The sequence below is a fragment of the Amphiura filiformis genome, chromosome 8 (genome assembly GCF_039555335.1).
Source record: "Amphiura filiformis chromosome 8, Afil_fr2py, whole genome shotgun sequence".
NCBI lineage: Eukaryota > Metazoa > Echinodermata > Ophiuroidea > Amphilepidida > Amphiuridae > Amphiura > Amphiura filiformis.
Window position 1 is genome coordinate 1,226,382 of NC_092635.1, and position 17,932 is coordinate 1,244,313.

Below are 17,932 nucleotides of genomic sequence, written 5' to 3' on the forward strand. Positions count from 1 at the left end.
TTTATTTATATTTGCACAAGCTTGCTGAACAGTTTGTTTCGGAGACTAAAAAAAAGTTAACGGAAAAACGGCTATTTGAAGTCAAGATTTTATAAAAATTTTAAAAGCTTGCAAATCGGCTAATTTTTGTTACCCATTTCAAGTTAAGATAACAACTGTTATGAATCAAGAAGAAGTGAAGAAATAACCAAGAATTATGAACCAAAGCTACACCCACAAAGTTTGTTAACAATTGTTAACGGAAAATAAAGCCTCAAAGCGATAAATATCGAAGTCCGGTTCTCAAAAATACAGGGCTGGTCACAATTAAATCTAATGTGGCAGTGTTTACTGAACATATGACTGTACTTTCAGGATAAGAAAAATTATCCATGAACTAACTGAAGAAAACACAGGGTTTTACAAAAATGTTACTGTTTTTTATAGTTTTTCAAAATGGCAATATTAAGTACATTTAAGCCTGCTAAAACTGAACGCAGTAACTCCCAAAGCTGATTATGCTACCCAAGGTAGCTGCTAACTAGATGACTTATGTGGCCAAAAATTATGGAATTTTGTGGCTTTATTAGAACACTACGGATTAAAATGTTAAAAATCCAAAGTTACACCCTTTACCGTGAAAATGACCATATTCTTTGAATTTCAGATTCTTGATTTTAAAAATAATTATCCACCTCCAGACAAAAAATCCAAATGATAATAATTAATATTCAGACTTTCATGTTCATAAAGGGCACATAAATCTGAATACATGGTTCTACCCAGTACTGGGGTACGTAGTAGAGATGGATGAGTAAAGAATCAACATCCACAATTTTGTCAATTTGAATGCTTGTTTGCAATTTTAAACAATCTTGCAGACACAAATATTATAATTTTTGTGTTTATGACGGAGCAGATGGAAAGATGTGGAGACTCAGACATGGGAGTTTTACCCAATGAAGAGATGAATGAGTAAATCACTTAGCCAGGTCAGGTCTATTTGCTGTGCATGCTGCTGGGCCAGATAATGTGCTACAAGTAGTGCAAGAGCACGTACTAGCTCTGACAAAAGATCTCTCTTGAGCCAGCCAGCACACGCTATACTATACTGTATCTCAGAAAAAAATTGACTGAATATAATGTGTAGATTTCTCTACATAGAACATAAAACTTTAATAGCAGATGCAGATTCAGGCGCCACATACATTTAGCAAAAGTATTTGCGATATTTCTAAAGGCTATAGCTTGAAGGCATTTTTTTTTAAATTTCAGCTGTATAATTTGTTGCTCTTTTTAAAAATAAAATAATAGCTTCTGGTTATATGGTTATAGGGTTTAGATATGATTGTAAAAAGATAAGCATTTCTTGTGTATTTAGAAACACACTTTAATGTACCTCGTTTGCTCCCTACATGTATGTATGCAGTATGATCATAACACAGATCCAGGATCTGTGATCATAGCCTGAAAGCTTTTAGTAATTTTCTGACACATTAACAGCTTTCTCCATGCATATGAGGAGCATGTTGTGGTAGGGTGTTGCACAGTCAAGCATCGCAAACACATGTAACATCCTGAGAGGGTAGGGGATGTTAATAGCAACCGACAAAGCATATAAATTGGATGACATTACTTTGTGAAAGAAATGGAAAATACATGGATCTATTAGTACTCAATGCACAGGTGTGTGATTGTATTTATCTTTGTTATTAACGATAAGCATATCTTTGATTGAAAGCAAATAACCAGAATTCATAAGTGATTTCTTGGTTTTTATTTTGTTAATTTAAATTTTAGAGTAACCATGACAACAGGAGAATGTATGTTATTGCTGATTTTAGAGAGAATAAAAGGGGTACCATACCGGACCGGTTCAGTATGGAAGTTAAGATTGAATTTGGACATGTACACTATAAATTATATTTTTTCACACCATAGTTTTTACTTAGTACTGACTCAGCAGTCTCTGATACTTCAAGGGCACTGCTCGCTTCACTCATGCTATTCGAGGGGTATCGCGGTTTGCGAAATAGCTTGCGCTATTTGAGGGGTGTCATGGTTTGCAAAAGGGGCTGATTCAAGTTTTTGCTCTCTAGTTCTTTTGTAATGTTTAGCCGCATTGTGCGAAATTGTATGTAATATCAAAATTAAAGGCAAGCAAAATTGCTGGAAAATGTTGCAGGGAAATCAATGTGTCAAAATTTAAAATAGCCACTGCAAATTGCTTAAATCTTGGTCTAATTGTCTAGGATATTATCTAATCATAGTAACAGCAAGAACATTTTAAAACTCATTTAACATATTCCACCAGTGAGATCTAATGATAATGCCCAATTAATGCGTAGGCGATACGTGCTTCTGGTGAAATTCTTTAATCCACTAAGTCCGAAACTCATCTATCCTGCTGAGTGTAAGGTAACTGACCTGGCCTAGGAACCTGTTAGAGGTGTTAATTCCTGCTCACGGGGTTATAAATACAAGTGTACGATCACTACAGTATACTACTGTATATTAGTAAATAAAACAGGTTAATTAAATATCATCAACTTTATTGATAGAAATTGATTTTTGTTAAAAATCATAACATTCAGCTGTATGACAAAGAAGCCAATTTGTCGTTTCAAGTTGTTCAGTGTGATTTTGAGAACAAGCATGTCATAAATGAGTGAAATGAAAATGTTCTTAAAAATCTAAACAGGGTTGTGGGAGAGTTTCACATCCCTGATCTAAAGTTGTTTTTCTATGATCCATGGTCATCTATTGTGGATATCACCCTTTTATCACAGCAGTTGACCCAGGTGTAAGAAAGGTGAGAGTTTTAAATAAACCTACATGTATCAAATAGAATTAATAACAAAGCAAAAATTATTCATTGTTTTACACACTTGGCATTGTGGTTCAGTTTTATGAGACAGAAAATATTGGCAACTTCTACCATTTTTGATGAAAATATTATGTTATGTTTTTGGTCATATGCTTTTGTAGGCTCTTATACTGATTTTGATATGATATGATATGATTATGAATTGCTATGATATACACCACATTTCGCCATACTGCATTCTAGAAACGCTTGCTGTTAGAATAAGAAAAATTTTAATGCTAAATTATTGCACATTCTAGGGAAGCGTGGTTACCGTTTTGAAATAACCGAGTGAGAGGGTTTTCAAGAAAATATTTTTCCTGTCAAAACTGAAGCATCCGCTGTACAAAAGAAAATATGAATATTAACTGCACATCATATATAACGATTCGTGATACCCAATTGTGGCACATTTGATGTCGTTTTTGAGTATTTTTTATGTAATTGATAAAAATATCGAACATGTATAAAAGAAAAATGGTAGGTTCCTCTATAGTATTTTACTGACCATGGAAATGTACTGACACCATGCGAGCACATGTCAAAATCGATATAATGTATTGTCCATATAGACGCGCATTTATCATGTTTATTGTCGGATTAACTTCAATTGAGCGCTATTAATACACATTAATGTTTTTAGGCAAATAAAATTCCAAAATATGGTACGTTTTCTGCTTTTGCTTGTCACATGGTAGGCCTATATTGAAGTTGCGATTATATCTTCAAATAAGTTTCAAATGGATTCCATCAAGACAAGTGGCCGAGTGGTCTAAGGCGCTAGGCTCATAGAGCATATCCAAAGCGGCGTGGTGCGCCGTGAGTTCGAACCCGCCTCTGCCAAACTTTAAAAAAGTAAAATTTAAATTTAACTTTTTTAAAATTTCATATTGGGGAAATGTGACTGGGAGAGTTTATGTATGGCGTGGGAGTGGTGTGGCTATGATATATGATATGATATTTAAGTGGAAATTTAGAAATACAAATTTGATTTTAATGTGAGTGCTCTCAACGCTTGTCAAATGGGTAAATCTTAATTATGTTGATGCAGGTCACAGGCATAAAAAGTGGTAAAAGGAATTCAGCAAATGATTTACCTAATTAGTGCCCCTCCCCTGTGGAAGTGACAACTGTGTAAAGATAAGCACCCCTTTCAGTTCTTGTGATAACCGTACCGCAGTTTGTGATACAAACCAGCACTGTTGTGACACAAATTGCTACACTGTATCCAGGGTTCGAATTTGTTTTAAAATTTTGCGTAGCGGTTTTTTACTAATTCATCATAATCAAGATACTTCTATATACTATAAAAAGTGCTATAAAAATGCAAAATTGGGTAGATTTTAAAGATTTATGTAAATATTTAATATTGTCAAATAACAAATAACATGAATGTAAACTTGCTGACACTGTACAAAAGTTTAGAAATTTGTATTTTTGCTGTCATGTTTTGAGCAAAAGTGAATTACATGTTAATGCACCTGTACCAGGACCTGTACAACTAAATTCTGTCAAATGTCTGAATAAACCCACATCTATAAACATTTTGCCTTATAACTGAATACAGTAAATATTAAATGTTTGTTCACTTTTGTTTGTTATTTTTGCAGGTAATGAGGAGTAGGTCAACAGCAGGCAGTCATGGCACAACGTAAAGCGTAAAGCTACTGGGTAAGTAAACATAAACAACATACACCCTTACACACACCCACCCACACACCCACCCCTACAGGTAATGAAGGTGTAGACCTACAACAGGCAGCCATGGCACAACATTAATGTAAAGCTGGGTAAGTAAATGTAAACAACACACACCCTTACACACACCCCCACACCCCCCTACATACAGGTAATGAAGGTGTAGACCTACAACAGGCAGCCATGGCACAACATTAATGTAAAGCTGGGTAAGTAAATGTAAACAACACACACTCCTACATGTACACCCCCACACACCCCACCCACCCATACATCCCACCACCCACACCCATACAGGTTGTGAAAGTGTAGGCCAATAACAGGCTGTCATGGCACAACGTAAACACAAAGCTGGGTAAGTGTACAGTTGTAATAACATTTCAATGATATTCACTTTTGATTGAATGGTAAAGATTTTCTTGTTTAAAACTGAAATTGAAAATGTAATTTAAAATTTTTTTGTCCAAAAATATAACATCTAACGAGACAACAGACATGGTAAGATAGAGCTTACAGTAAGCCAAAGCCACACTACTTTGATGCAGTGCTGCACTGTGTCCAGTATGTGAGGAGCATACATAATTGGAAACTCTTCGTTTGAAGAGTACTTATTTTGAGCAGATGTTATGTGCAGACAGTAGTCGTAATCAAACCAAGAAGGGAAAGGGGTGTGTTTGTGTGTGCGCTTATTACTACAGCTGTAGAAATGTACATGAAATTTCTGTGTATGTAATTTTAGTGAGCAAATGGGAGTAGGCATCTTGTTTAAAGGTTATGTGTGTGAAAATTGACCAGGTTGATCTCCCGCAATTCTTACGATTATGAAATTTGAGCTAAACTCTATGGATGAATTTTCCCACATCTCTAGGATCTTGGGTAATGAATCTGCATTTGGTAGAGACAGGGTCGTAGTAGTGTCGAAAATATTCGGGCGGCCATCAAGAAATTGGGGCGGCCAAAATGCCAGGTTTTGGGGCCAAATTGATATGATGTTATAAAGAAATACATAAGAAATTGGTTAAAAATTGAGGATGCCATGCCTGCCCCATTTGCTACGGCCCTGTATTCAGATGAGCAGTGCACTGTAATAGTGGACATTTTTGTGTTATATTTGTGTTCATGCTTTTCTTTTAATGTTTCAAATTAACAACCCCCATTTAATTATATTCCTGATGTGTAGGTGCATAGGTAAATATAAGGAAGCTTAGAATCACAAATTTAACAACATTTGAAACAGAAAAAATTGATGCATTAAAAATTAATCCTAAGTGTGAAAATGTCTGCAATAATATATTGTAATATTCCTGATTATGTATGCTGTGAATCATTTCACTCACTACTCATGTTTAATGATGCGCAATGGGGAAATCCCTTCTTTTCACCTAAGAGCCTTTTCAGTCCCCAGGGATTTAACTGTGAAATATATACAGGGGAAAGAAGAATTATGCATCGCACACTAGCACAATTAACATGAATTTACAAATGGAAACATTACATGCATAGGCAGATATACCAGAGTAAAAACTCCGGACATACCTGCTTGTGCGGGGGCTCGAACCCCAGACCTATCGCTTGTCGGGTGAGCGCTCTACCACTGAGCTAGTTATTTTGCTGCCATTTTATTTTCTTAATTTTAAGAAATTTGAATTTTTATTACGTATTTTCACTATTAGTTTTAGAAAGTAATTTTTGACCTAACTTTCTTTTCAGGGATATATTAAAATCTTCTAAAATATCTTGCCATTCTTGCAAACTTTTTGGGCAGAATAGAAAAATGTTTTAACTCAAGTTTAATATTATGAAGTATGATAAAGCTAATATGACAGTACAGTACATCACCATAATTTGCTTTCAACAATTACCGTATATTCAGTGGCATGTGCAAAGTGGCGTGATGTCCGGTTCACTTCTGGGTTTGAGATGTCATTTTCAGCAATTTATTTATAGATTGTATGTGGGCTGTGGTAAGCTTACTTACACAAGATAGCATGGAACTTTTAGCATTTATTAAACATTTTGGTCGACAATGGTGCGGAGGCTTTTATTAGAGTGGGGGTGACTATTAGAGACGATACGGTAGATAGATTACTTGTATGCAAATAGATGCAATTTGAAACTCCTGCATGTTATAAATAATTTGCTTACAAATGGATACGATTTCATGATGAATATGCATTTAAGGGGTACTACACCCCTGGCCAATTTTGTGCCTATTTTTGCATTTTCTCAAAAATTATAGCACATTGGTGACAAGTAAGATATGTATATTATAGGGGCAAGGACTACAACTACTGCACTGTAAATTCAGCAACTCAAGGCAAGTAATTATTGATTTATTGATCAAATATTGGTTTTCCCTCATTTTTGACTGTAACTCCACAACTGTTGTCTGTGCTGAAATAAAATTTTCAGTGCAGTAGTTGTAGTCCTTGCCCCTATAATATTCATATCTTACTTGTCACCAATGCGCTATAATTTTTGAGAAAATTGCCAAAATAGGCACAAAATTGGGCATGGGTGTATAATACACTATAAGGGTTTTGCTGTCTGACTAACAAAACAAGTACTTATAAGATGGACTGATCAAGGGGACTGATCATCCAATGTTATTGACAGGACACTGATACTGTCACATTGTAAAAAGTGCATACATAGAAGCATAGGTTGTGTGAAGGTGTACTCCACACATATTGTCAATACTTATCTATTGGATGTTATATTCATTGGCAGACCCACAGGCCTGACAAAAACACTGAATTAGGAAGATGAAAGTGGGCTGCAACTGTGTAGCATGTGACTTGAATAGGAAATTGTTGCTTGATTAATGCTGCTTGTCCAATGTAGAAACAAATAATGCACAAGGAAATTTAAGGAAAATTTTAGAAATAAATTTGAAAAAACCCAAGAACAACAAAATAAATAAATAAACAAATAAACAAACAAACAAACAAACATAAAAATTCAAAATATATATACAAATACACATTACAAAGAAATGTGAAACAGAGAGGCAACATGGGCCAAACTGCCCACAGTTGTCTCACTAATGCTGTCTTGGCACCTTAACAATATTATGCATTTGGTTTTATATCAGATTTTGATAGAATACAAATAAAGAAAACATTTAAAATTACATTATTATTTGTTTGGAAGGTTGTCTCCAGCATGCTGAAGTTGATATATATAGATGTTGCTTTTTAAAACTTTTTGAATTTATGTAGTGCTCATATTAATATTTTTTATGTGTACCATCTATTCTGTTCATATTTTTAATATGTAATCCTTAAACTGGCAATAATTAAGTTTTGCCGGCCCTGACAGCTCTTGCTCACTGGTAGAGTCTTGCTGTTCTTTTTGTTGAAATGCCAAATGAATAACAAATAAATATAAAGCAATAACTTCAGAAAGACAGTAATGACCTTATTGTCACCTCTATGGAAACACACATTTATAGATTTATGAATGAAATTTATGTTATGTTTACATCACAACAAGTTCAGATTTTAAAAAAACATCACGATTTGTAATTTCAGGAATTTGTTACTTGAACTGTAAGAGTATAAAAGTGCTAAACCTCAATAGACAGACCTACAATGTTAAATGCTCATAACAGGTGTTGAGTTCCTAATTAAGCTTGAAATTGACAATAAATGGAGCAAATTTCTTGGTTTTGCTTTAACCTCAAACACAAAATGAACAGAGAATGCAAATATGACCTTAATATTTGAACCTTTTCAAGTTAAATGTAGGTCGCTTGTACATTTAGTTCATGGTTATACTAGAGACAAAAGAAAATAATCATTATGGACCACAATAGCATCATCCCAATAGCATAGTTCAACAACCTCAATTAAAAAATCATAGTGCAAAATTTGACCTCAAGTTGCAGAGTATGAGTTTTTGTACCCAAATTTTCAGAGGTCATTCAATGAATGTACAAATGTATTAGGGTTATAGAACTGCACCCTGATAGATGAGCATGTTGTGGCTCCTAGTGTATGCACCATTTGTTGATATGAATGAGGATTAACCATGCACACAGTGTCGTTTAATAAGCAAGGTATAACAGGTGGATTTCTTTTCTTTTCTTTTTCAGATCTGAAGATGGAGATGAAGATGACACAAGTCCAAACAAATTTGCCAGGTCTGTTATTTTGTACGTGGCTTTCTAAAACTAACTCCTATAAATATCTTACATGATTATATTGTAACACTAAGGAATGTACTTTCTAATCGTTATAACTTTGACCTTTAGGAAATGTTTCTTTAATGTTATACAAATATTGAATGCCAGAGCGTGCAATGGTAACAAAATATAGGACAATGTCAAATTTTGACTTTCCCATTTCACAAGGCGAACAGTGAAATGGAACAGTCAAAATTTGACAGTGTGATACAAACATATATAATATTTGTTTTATATAACGATACAAAACAAGTTCTTTTCCAGCCATTGAATAATGAAACATATTAAATGGCTCAAATCAATGCCATTATCATCATTAAATGGATATTTTCATTATGTATGAGTAAAGTAGATAAAAATCCAGTCTATTACAAAACAAGAAATGTATATGAGATGATGTTTATAATTTATGCCTAACACACCAATACCACCCTATAGCTATATTGTATTATAGTCTCTAATGTTCCTATTTTTAAAAGAACATGTGAAAAAATCACTTTTCTTTTACATCTTGAATATTTCCAACGTGATTTGTAACTCAGTCTGAAGGGTAATTCCATCTACTCTCTCTCTCTCCTAATTGATGACTCCAGTAGCAGTCTTTTGTTTGGCTACCATTCTATTGTTCCATTCATTGTCCTCATAATTCTCTACTCCTATTCCTTGTCTAAGGCAAGACCCAAGTTCATTTATAATATAACTGAGAATGATAATCATAATGTATAGTAATAACAATAGCTTAGGGGAGTATATCACCATGTTAAAACAAAATCAATCAATCAGTCAATCAATATACTTTTTTTCTCTCTCCACACAATAGCTGCCTTAATTTGGATTTTGAAATTTATTTATAACAGAGAATCTAAAAACTTTTCAGAATCAGAGGAAAAATACCACATTGGGGTGCCAAGGCAGGGTGACATAATTTAAATAGACTGCAGACCAGACTACAAGCACTTGAATAAATAATGACTATTTCTACTATTTTTATAAAATGAAATGATAATTCTCTCATTGTATATTTGTGTAAAATACAAACTCAGTGGTCTGTGGTTATGTTTATTATTTGACCTTAATTGCTTGAATGCTTCTCAAGAACCACTCAACATTTTAGATTTGACAATTTGAGTAGCATAAGGCAGCTATTGGAGAATACCACTTTTTTGCATTCACTCCCATATATAAAGCATGAAATTTTCATGGGCATGAACATTTCACATATGTTGCATTTGCCAAGGAGCTGCTGAAATTTCATACATGCAAAATAATGTTTTGTTTTGCAATGTTTAATGAAACTTTTGCAAGAATTACCTGCTGCAAAAATGTGGTTTTTATGAACATTTAAATTGCAAAATGTTTCTGCCACATAATATCGTAGGCTTTATACAGTATTATTTATCTACACGTATCCATATCAGGGAATAGAGCAAGTAATTGTGGTGGTAACAATGGGGTGCATGAAGACAATGACCTAGAGCCAGTCTGTCGCAGTATGACGGACTGGCAGGCGGACGTGTTGCACTCTAATCCAAATTTTATACTTCATTGAGCAGTTGTTCGTGCCTGGAATAAGCAATACTTAGCTAGGTTAAATGCATTGGTAATGAAGTAATTTATGTATTGTAGTTGATTCATAATGCATGAATCTGGTGTGATAATGTCCAAGAAGAAAACCCAATTTTTTAAACATTTTTTTACCATTTTAAGAATCGAACTGGTAATATTTTAGAACTAAATGTTATTATTTTATTAAGTTATTATTTATATTTTGATTCATTTATAATATATCATTATTTGTAAAATTTGATAACATTGTGAGAAAATGTGGTATCTGTAACATTTTGAAAAATAGAACAACATTTATTTGAAACTAGGCATTCTCAAATAGATAAAAAGAAGTACCACTTTACAAATATTTAGAAACAAAAGTGCCGCTATTCAAATAGAGCAGAGTGGTGTGTGGGTCTAAGGACATGCTCAAGGGTGCCTTATGGGATCCAGGGGCAAGCCCTGGAGGGGGTTTGGGGCACCACCCCTTGGTTTTAGGATTTTAAATAGTTTGGGGAGCATCTCCTTGGTATCATTGAAAAAACTGTTATCCATTTTTTTACTTCTGATTTGGTCAAAATAAATCTACTTTTTTTTTTCTTCGTTGGGATGGGCCACATCAAATCTGGCTGTACCCCACAAATGGTGCATGCCGCTATTTCTGAATGCCTGAGTTCAGAATTTGTATTCCGAATTATTTATTTTGGTCTTCAGAACTCAATTTTGATGTGAAAGCTTAATTCCTCTGAATTATTTGGCAGTAGAGAAATATTGAGACCTCTTACACAATATGCCTTTAAAATTGGAAAACTATGAGCAATATTTATTCATAATGCAAGAAGGGGTTACTTTGATCAGCATTAAAGCCTTAATGTACGATTTACATCAAATTTTGATTTTGTTATTCTTTATTCAAAATGTTGAAATAATATTAGTAAACTGATGAGAAGGGTTGCTGTCCATTTTAGGTTGAAATAACAAGGTAAAGTGAAAGAAACCCCATTCGTTATTTTGGGCATTTAACACGCAGTTCTATGGGAGGACATATTATCATAATTTTTAAATTATGATAATATGTCGAACTTTGCTCTGTTGACCTACAAAGACAACAAATTTAGCCTATTCCATTTAGGTGCAAGTTGGCACATGTGTAAACATTACAAATATAAAAAAAAAAAATCAGGTTTGAAAAAATTAACCAATTTCATGTTATAAGATCGTACATTATGGCTTTAGTTAGTTGCTCATGGTTTAAATCATCAACATACAAAACATGCTTCAGACAGTTATTAAAATCCATAATATACCAAGGGAAATTTCTGGATGTTGATATATCTTCCGCTGGTCTTTAATCACTTTCACAGGGGGGCAGACGACGACAAACCTGACAAAGAACGGTTTGCAAGGTAAAACACTGCTTGAATGACAATATGGTGTACTGACACTGATAGGTCTTAACTATTGCTGGCTATTTGTCAATGTCCACATAAACTGCTCACAAAAAGTTTTGTTACACTTAAATAAGATGCCATTTCTTTTTAAAATTATGTCAAAGTTAAAGTTGAATGCAATTTGTTCTGCACATTTTGATAGTTCACTCAATTCTATATGACTTGATTTGAGTGAAATATGGCAATTGTGTACATCCATATCAAAAGGATGCACTTGTCTGCTGCTATAACATAATAGGGATAAATACCATATCTTCCCCAAGTCACAGGGTTTAGGAATACAGAGAACATTCCTAAACTTTGTGACATGGGTATGATTTGAAATTACCTCAGAGATGAGTTTGTTACTTGACATTCCTAGCTATATACACATGTAGCAGCTGACAAGTGCATCCTTTTGATATGGATGTACACAACTTTATGATAAAAAGTAAAATTTTAAAGATGACAAATTGTGCTATCTGCTACTTTCGAAGGGATTTCACACCCCCGTTTGAACTGGATTCGCTGGCTTTGCGTTGACATCATCATTGATGTGTTGGAAGGAAAAGTCACTAGAAATGTTGTCATTTTTTAAACTCTACCATTTTTATCAATTAAATGGATACATATTGAAGAAATTATGTCAAAATGGCACATACACTTTGAAAAGTGCAAAACATCCCTACGTGTTACGGGTTTCATCCAATAAGTTTACCCCTCACTTGTAGCCCTGTACAATTCCTCACAGTGTATTCTGAAATGCCATGTACTGGTTAAGTTTAACTAAGGTAACGTTAATTAATTAAATTTGTGGTTGTGACTCGAAAAAGGTAGGTAACCCAGTCTTACCTGGTTCCCAGTATCTTATATCGACAATTACACTGGATATTTGTTGATAACCAGCAAAAGTTAATCTTTCTGTGTCATTTTGGCCATTGGAGTTTCTTCTAACCTATGTTCTGTATTCATTATTAGAGGCATGCATTGCATTGTGCCTCAAATAAGTACCATGGTATGTCCTTGTTCAAAGCAAAAAAACACTGATCAATTAATTAACCCTGTTTTAACCTGGTAATCAAACAATTATTTCCATGCCTGAAATGTTTGAATATGGAACACAGGTGAAAAGAATACTTCAAGCAAGTTTGAAAGACACTGCAAATCTAATGCATTTTGTAGTTTGCTAATAACCATACTAACCAGTATCATAGACAGATTTCTTCACAATAGTTATTTTGTCACCACAATTAAGGTGGTTCTGGACCCATTTTGGAAGTGCTCTATTTATGCTTTAAACATATTAATTGAGTAGGGCAGAGAACACTGATCCATATGCCTTTTGTTTGAAGCTAATCGGACATACGGTTTTCATAATACATACATTTTAAATGTCTTTGTATTGTATTGTTTTTATCAATAATCAATACAGTTAATGAGCTAATATGACTTGAAAGTGCTCATTAATATGTAATTTTTGCCAATATTTTGCTAAAATCCAATGCATAAATGTTCATAACATTTTAATTTAACAGAATATTGGTTTCAAACTTGGTCAAAGTGTTCCTAATGACTTCCAGATAATTTATGCATAATTAATGAGCTAGCCGCCCTAATTTGCATAATTAATTAGCATTTATGCAAATTAGCTCATAAATTATGCAAATATAGAGGGAAGCTTCACTATATAATACATGAGAACAAATTAGAAACACTTTGACCAAGTTTCAGGGCAAAAGTATGCAAAATAAAAGTACCATGAACATTTATGCATTGATTTTAGCAAAATATTGGCAAAATTACATATTAATGAGCCTTTACAGTCCTTTTAGCTCATTAACTATATTGATTATTGATAAAAACAATAAGATACAAAGAAAATATAATTTGATGTAGTATAGAAACCGTATGTCCGATTTGCTTCAAACAAAAGGCATATTGATCAGTGTACTTTACCCTACTCAATTAATCTGTTTAAAACATGCTCAAAGCATTTCCTTATTTCTAGAAAATGCATCCAATACCACCTTAACATTACATTATCTCATAGAAGTGCATAGTGAGGTTAGACCATAGTTTGAGATAAATATATTGCACAACATCACTGAACATGGCAAATAGTACAACCAAGCTGATTCAGTTCATGACATTCTGTGAAATCAGAAGTGTCAATATGATACTTCTGATTAAATTCTTTTGGATGAGTCTCCATACCCGACTATTTGTGGCTCTGTCATTACCTTAAATGTGGGCCTATGCCTTAACAATCCAGATTTCATGCTCGCAGGGACATGCTTGAAATGGGGATTGCTAAATGAATTTGTGTGGACATATGCGCAACAAAGGTTAAACAAAATTATGAAGTTAAACATACAAGAAATATGGTTACCTGATCATGTCTCAAGACAGTCCAGGTGATGAAGAAGTTTTGAAGAACTGTAAAATACTACTAATAGATAAATTTTAACTTCTCAAACAGATGTGGGCCACAGCAAATACACCCACATGAATATAAGCACACACACCTACCCACACGCCACCCTAGACACCCACATACTTGTATTTACCCGCAACCATGGACCCTTAGATTTTATATTATAAAATTTTGACATTTTCCGGTATCCATGAACTTTTTCAAATCTCAAGTAATCGCCATACCATGGATCGACCCAACATTTGATCCATACTGGGGGATCTTTAGGCTTAATTCTTTCCAAAGGTGTGTAGCACCCTCTGGAATAGATCTTGTAACAGTGGACATCCAATCGTCCATGTAACACAGCGTTAAGGGGTGGGGTATGAACGTTTGGACAGTATTTATTGTGGGACATTAGAGCACATCAGACATATCAAATTGCATTCTAAATACGATTACGAAGAATGTCTTCTGATATCAAATTTTGTTTTTTGAAATTGCAATGTAATACACATTTTATGGCAAATGATTAAAATTGATATTTTGATATTTAACAGTACTGAAGTAAACTTTATAAATCTGATGATTTATATTTAAAGTGTATGTAGGTGGTATGAAAATACGACGATCAAATTGAAAATTTTGACCTTTCATATTGAAGATATGGATATTTTTTCCCCAAAACACCAAACAAAATTAGGTCTTTTGGGAAAAAAAATCCATATCTTCAATATATACATACATACACTTTAAGAATATGTCATTAGATTTATAACATTTTCTTTGAGGACTGTTATATATCAAAATGTGAAAAATATCAAATTTTAATAATTTGTCATAAAATTTGTATTATATCGTGAATTTCAAAAAATGAAAATTATTTGATATCAGAAAGACATTCTTCAGTATTCAGAATTAAAAGCTCTTAAAACATGTGACTAAAAGTTCCTGATTGCTGTTGAAACAGATGCCCCCCACACAACTTGCAATCTTGTAGGTCAAGTGGTCTAACCTCCATCTGTGATCCATACAATATAGGTATCATCATCAGAAGACATGCTTGTGTGCTTGCCAACCTGCATATATCAGCCTATTGTATGCAGTGATGACTAGAATTACATTGCATATCATCATAGCTTCTAACCTAGCTAGAATGAGAGAATTGGATTGCATTTGACTAATAATTCACCATTTACTTCCTTCTGCTTCATAGATGCATGGTTGCTCAAGAGGGAAATCAAGAATGCTGCTTGCACTCACTCATACATCATCCTATCATTAAAGGGACATGCCCAGATTTTTCTGTACAAAATAGTGTGCTTATTTTGATCCTGGAATTGATCAATTTTATCATATGATAAATTGATAAATGCTTTTTCATATAGTGGCTGAAGCACCTGCTGCTACAAGTGCATGTTGGCTATTAAAAGGCAATATTATCACAATAATTATGATGTTAGGTTTCATAACTGAACTGCCTTGCCAACTTGTTTTTTGTTTTGTTAATTCTTGTCGCTTCTAGTGAAATATTAAACCAAGTTGAAAATTTACGGAATTGTAATTTGACAAAAACATATATTTCTAGATCATTTATTTCATGGGAGAGAAACTGTTGGGGTAACTTTAATACAATTACAAGCCTGCAAAAATGGAGAGCATGGAAAATGATTTGACAATAAATCTCTGCATGTCCCTTGATTGGTTTTATCACATCTCCTGAAAGGCATTGATTTTGATTGATCAGGTTTGATTGATTCAATTTCCTAATCAATTGATTGGTTTGTCTCAAAGCTTCTCCATGTATCAGTTGGTTACAGGTGCACATCTTCCTAACCTTTGGGTTTGAAAATCTATGTATTATGTAAAGTGTAACATTCCGGATAGATGTCACATGAGAATGGACCATTTTGGACAATCCCGAAGCTGAAAGATATTGTTAGCGACCATGGTTACCGCACACAGTGAACTGCAGAGTTGCATGTGACAATCAATGTGAACTAATTATGGTTAAATCGCAATGGCTTTGTGGATTTTCCTAAATTGTCTATTGTTAACAAGCACCATGATGTACTGATTGAGCATTTTACATACATCTACGCCTAAGAGATTGAAATAAAAGACTTTGAGACTTGTCAAATTGTATGGCTGTGAATCTGTGACCAAGATGCCTGATGGGGGTGGGGGTATATTTTGACGATCATTCTGCATAGAATTAAGAGCTTTGAGACGAAACATTCACATTTGATTTTAAATGTTCAGAAGATGTACACAATACACATCAAGATGCTTTTACACTCATGAACACACCCCACCAAACCGTGACACTTACATGTATACTCACATGCCCCTTCCTTCAGTTGCAAGGCATGAACAAGGAGCAAGTTTCTGTTAAATTTAACCATACATAACTTTCGTTATTTCTTTATCATTACAGAGAAAACCATAGTGAAATTGAGAGACGTAGAAGAAATAAGATGACTGCATATATTACAGAACTATCAGACATGGTACCGACATGCAGTGCCCTGGCCCGCAAGCCGGATAAGCTCACAATATTACGCATGGCTGTATCACATATGAAGTCATTACGAGGTTAGTACAGTACCTGGCTGGCAAACCACATCAACTCATACTATTATATATTGCTGTATTGCTAAATGAAGTCATTTGAATTTAAGGTGGTACTACACCCCTGATAAATTTTGTGACTAATTTTGCATTTTCTAAAATAAATAACTACACACTGGTAACAAATGTTATGTATATTATAGGGGTAAGGAATCCAATTACTTCACTGAAATTTCAGTGATTCAAGACAAGTGGTTCTTTATATGTGTTAAGAAATGAGGTATGTTCTAGCTGTACCTCTTTTCTCATAACGTACCACTCGTCTTGAGTCACTGAAATTCCAGTTAAACTGGATGCCTTGCCCCTATAAAATAAATAACTTTTGTTACCAGTGAGTTATTATTTTTTGAGAAAAATGCAGAAATAGTGACAAATTTATCAAGGGTTGATGTAGTACCACCTTATGTTGTTGGTTTGCCTTGAAGTTGAAAAGTTGAAAACACAATATTTTTAATATTCTTTTAAATTGGCAGCAGATGGAGTAAATGGTAGACTTTGTAGCTAGTTGAGACCAGGCATTGCCTAACTGTTTGGACACTATGTCTTGGACATCATAGAAGAACAGTATCTGCTGCTCAAATTATAAATAACTTAATAAAGATTAGGTAATAAAAGAGTGACAGGTTTAGAAGAATGCTTAACTTTAAATTTACAGGATTTTCCTGAAAAGCATGATTGCAATTGTACAATGTTTATACTTTATCTACAATTTCTTGTGGGCCCATATGCATGGTACATGTATTACTCTAAGATGTTATTGATCCTGATTGCTTTGTTGTGGATATGTATCTGATACTGCAAATATAGACAGTACCTGCTGCCCATAAGCTTGAACCCAGACTTCATTATTATTTTGTATATATGTATCAATATGCATCATTATTTTGTGGTAACCGATTCCTAATTGTTTTCCTTGTGTAGGAACTGGTAATACAAGTACAGAAGGTACCTACAGACCATCTTTCCTGACAGACCAAGAGCTGAAACATCTCATACTGGAGGTAAGTTAGGTGTCTACACATAATGGGCTATTGCTCACTCCCCGTGGAAGATTTTGGAAATATCCTCCACAGAGGGAGTATGAATTTCAAATGGAATTAGCACATTAGCCAACCCAACTCAACCTCCCTCTGTGGAAGATTCACGTTTAATCTTCATAGGGTGTATGGAACTCAAATAGA

The 17,932-nt window shown here is 34.0% G+C and overlaps 1 protein-coding gene across 1 annotated transcript in view; it reads left to right on the forward strand.

Moving 5' to 3' along the window:
* Window positions 1-2,731: 2,731 nt before the first annotated feature.
* LOC140158355 (aryl hydrocarbon receptor nuclear translocator homolog) overlaps window positions 2,732-17,932 on the forward strand; it is a 30,181-nt gene continuing 14,980 nt past the window's right edge. Inside the window, 6 exon segments of the mRNA XM_072181447.1 lie at window positions 2,732-2,791; window positions 4,470-4,516; window positions 8,640-8,687; window positions 11,642-11,683; window positions 16,558-16,715; window positions 17,673-17,752. Coding sequence (XP_072037548.1) covers window positions 2,732-2,791; window positions 4,470-4,516; window positions 8,640-8,687; window positions 11,642-11,683; window positions 16,558-16,715; window positions 17,673-17,752 — 435 coding nt within the window.